General features: G+C 50.2%; 1 protein-coding gene across 1 annotated transcript in view; it reads right to left on the reverse strand.

The window, feature by feature from the left end:
• Window positions 1–3029, reverse strand: part of ESYT2 (extended synaptotagmin-like protein 2) — a 57525-nt gene that overhangs the window by 29489 nt on the left and 25007 nt on the right. The window contains exons 8-9 of the mRNA XM_014535563.1: window positions 1937–2057; window positions 850–1026 (exon numbers count right to left, since the gene is read on the reverse strand). Of these exons, the coding sequence (XP_014391049.1) occupies window positions 850–1026; window positions 1937–2057 (298 nt within the window). The remainder of the gene's footprint in view (window positions 1–849; window positions 1027–1936; window positions 2058–3029) is intronic.

Consider the following 3029-nt stretch of genomic DNA (forward strand, 5'->3'; position numbering starts at 1 on the left):
GGGGTGGGGCAGTAGGCGGAGAGCTACAGGGGGTGGGGCAGTAGGCGGAGAGCTACAGGAGGGCTGGGCAGCGAACTACAAGCCGTGGAGAGCTATGAGTGACGGTGAGCAGGGCGGCCAGCTGAGGCAAGCAGCAGCTAGCTACTCACGCACGGATTCGTGCGCAGGTCCACTAGTTGTGTGTGTGTGTGTGTGTGTATGTGTATATATATTTAATCCTCACCTGAGGATATTTTTCCATTGATTTTTAGAGAGTGGAAGAGAGAGGGAAAGACAGAGAAACATCAATGTGAGAGAAACACATCAATTGGTTGCTTCCTGCATGAGCCCCAACCAGGGTCCGGTCCGGGGAGTAGCCTGCAACTGAGGTACACGCTCTTGACTGGAATCAAAGCCGGGACCCTTCAGTGCACAGACCGACGCTCTATCCACTGAGCCAAAGCCTTCAGTGCACAGACCAACGCTCTATCCACTGAGCCAAACCAGTTAGGGACAGGTCTGCCTGTATTCACTGGCATGTATCAATGTTCAGGTGTTAAATGATAATTTACAAGACAGTACCTAATCTCATTTTTGCATATGTATGTGTTAATAACAACATAAAACATTCACATTATGAGAAATTTTGCCAATTATTCACTGTGATCATTTTATGTAATTAAGATCTAAAATGTTAAGTGTTGGTATGACAAGAATGTAGTGTGGGGAAGACAGAAGGTGCAATACTTTTTAAAGATGGGAATTTGAAGCAAAGAGAATTTAAATCGCCACCTAGATGAACTATAGCCTGGGTGACAGGAGTGGAAGCGCGGTTCAGGATGAAGCCGTGGCAGCCAAGGCAGGCCTTACCTCGTACACCTCGTTCCACTTTGGACTCAGGTTCTCTTTGATGACCTTGCTTTGGAAGATCTGATTGCCGACTCGAATCACTCCATAGGGGTCTGACTTTCCCTTGACAAGTCCCTTCAGGTAAGTGTCCTTCCCCTGGAGGTCCTGAGCTTCAATGAAATGCACCCTTAGAACACCCTGCAAAAGACAAGAGTGCCACCGCTCTCTGGGTCATCCCAGACAGGACACGGCTGGTGCTGGCCGTCCGTTCCAGGAGCGCAGCGCGGAGCTGACAGCCATGTGAAATGTCGGGAAGATGGAGCAGGCAGGACAGAGGATCCGGTGGGACCCCTCAGACAAGAGGCCAGTGATGGGGGGAGTGGGTGAGCGACTTCTGAGAGGCCCCGAGGGACACTGCGCTCCGGACCCGAGCGGGGTCAGAGCACTCAGATCAAACAGGCCTCGTGGGCCACAGGACAGTCCTGCTTTGACTCCACATAAGTGACACTTCGTTACAGGAGGTCGGACCTGTGCCCAAGCTGTGATGTGCAGATTACTTTGTCCTGTCTTTAGAACAACCCTATGAAATGCTGTCATTAACCCTATTTGTAGACAGGAAACGGAAACTCTGCAATACACACTATTCACAGACTCTTTTCCTAAAATGTTTAATTGATAAAATGAAATATTCACTCATTTCTTTCAAGGCAAACCAAGATGGGAAGGTCACCTTTTGGTAGGGCAGCCTTTCCCCAAGAGCCCTCTGCAGAACATGCTGGGCCATATTCCTGGCCGTCAGCACAGGAAGGCATGCGTTTTTATCTTCTACCGTGCTCCTCATTACCTCTCAGACTGAGAGGAAGCCGTCCCCATCACTGAGACGAAGCTGTTAGGATCTGTCAGTACAGACAGGATGGCTGGCTGAGATCACAATAGGTGCCATAGTTCCCAGCTGAGGTCGAGCTGCACACTGGCCACGTCCTACGGAGTGTGCGACAAGCAACCTATCGCACCACGATCCGCGTGCCAGGGGCTGTGAGGAGGAAGTGCGGAGTGGCGGGAGGGTACGTCTATGTGTAAGTGGTAACGGAGGCCAGGACACGCTTACCTTTGGTATCGGAAACCGCAACTGGGCTATTTGAACTTCGCTGACGAGAGGAACAGTGATTCGATTGGGAAGCACCAGATAGTTTGATATTATATCCAAAATGATGGTATCTGATAAACCGCTGTGAGGTGGAGGAAAAAGAACAGACGTTATCAGACACTTCCATGCTCGTTAGCGCCTTCTGCAGTAAACACACCACAAACGTGATACAACAACCCCCCCATTTACAGGGTAGGCGCGGTCTCTTCCCCAAAACACGTTTAAAACCAGCAGGTCAGTCCATTAGCTGCGGTGCTACCACCGTGCCGGTTATGGAGGGTTTATTCTGAGGACAGAAGGCAGCATCTGGCTACATTTTGTAAGTCCTAAATAACATTTCCTACATAATTCTATCATTGATTTAATACTGAGTAACTAATATGTTTCCTTAAATTTCTTTAACATAAAATATTTCAAACATCCATAAAAGTTAAGAGAATACTATAATATCTTTTTACTACATCTATGTTTATTACATTAAGTTTCTCTTATAATATACTAGAGGCCCAGTGCATGAAATTTGTGTGCAGGTATGGCCCCTAGGCCTGGCCTGCAATCAGGGCCATCTTCCCCAGCTGCCCGCAGCCAGCCCCATCCCCCGCTGCCACCCACCCCCAGTTCCCATTCGCCATTGGGTGATCGGTGCCTGATGGCTGGGGGAAGGCACCAAGAGGTCGGCTGTTCTCGCCTGCTCACCGGCTCCACCCCCGCAGCAGGTGGCCATGAGGCAATAGGAGCCTGCAGGCCAGGGGAAGGGACCAAGAGGGGTAGGGTCAGTGTGCCTCATAGTGACTGGTCCAGCGGTCATTCTGCTGTTAGGGTCAATTTGCATATTACCCTGTTATTATATAGGATAGAGCAGTGGTCGGCAAACTGTGGCTCGCAAGCCACATGCAGCTCTTTGGCCCCTTGAGTGTGGCTCTTCCACAAAATACCACGTGCGGGTGCGCATGTACAGTGCGATTGAAACTTCGTGGCCCATGCGCAGAAGTTGGTATTTGGTGGAAGACCCACACTCAAGGGGCCAAAGAGCCGCATGTGGCTCGCGAGCCGC

Source organism: Myotis brandtii, unplaced genomic scaffold (genome assembly GCF_000412655.1).
Source record: "Myotis brandtii unplaced genomic scaffold, ASM41265v1 scaffold145, whole genome shotgun sequence".
In the NCBI taxonomy this organism is placed as follows: Eukaryota; Metazoa; Chordata; class Mammalia; order Chiroptera; family Vespertilionidae; genus Myotis; species Myotis brandtii.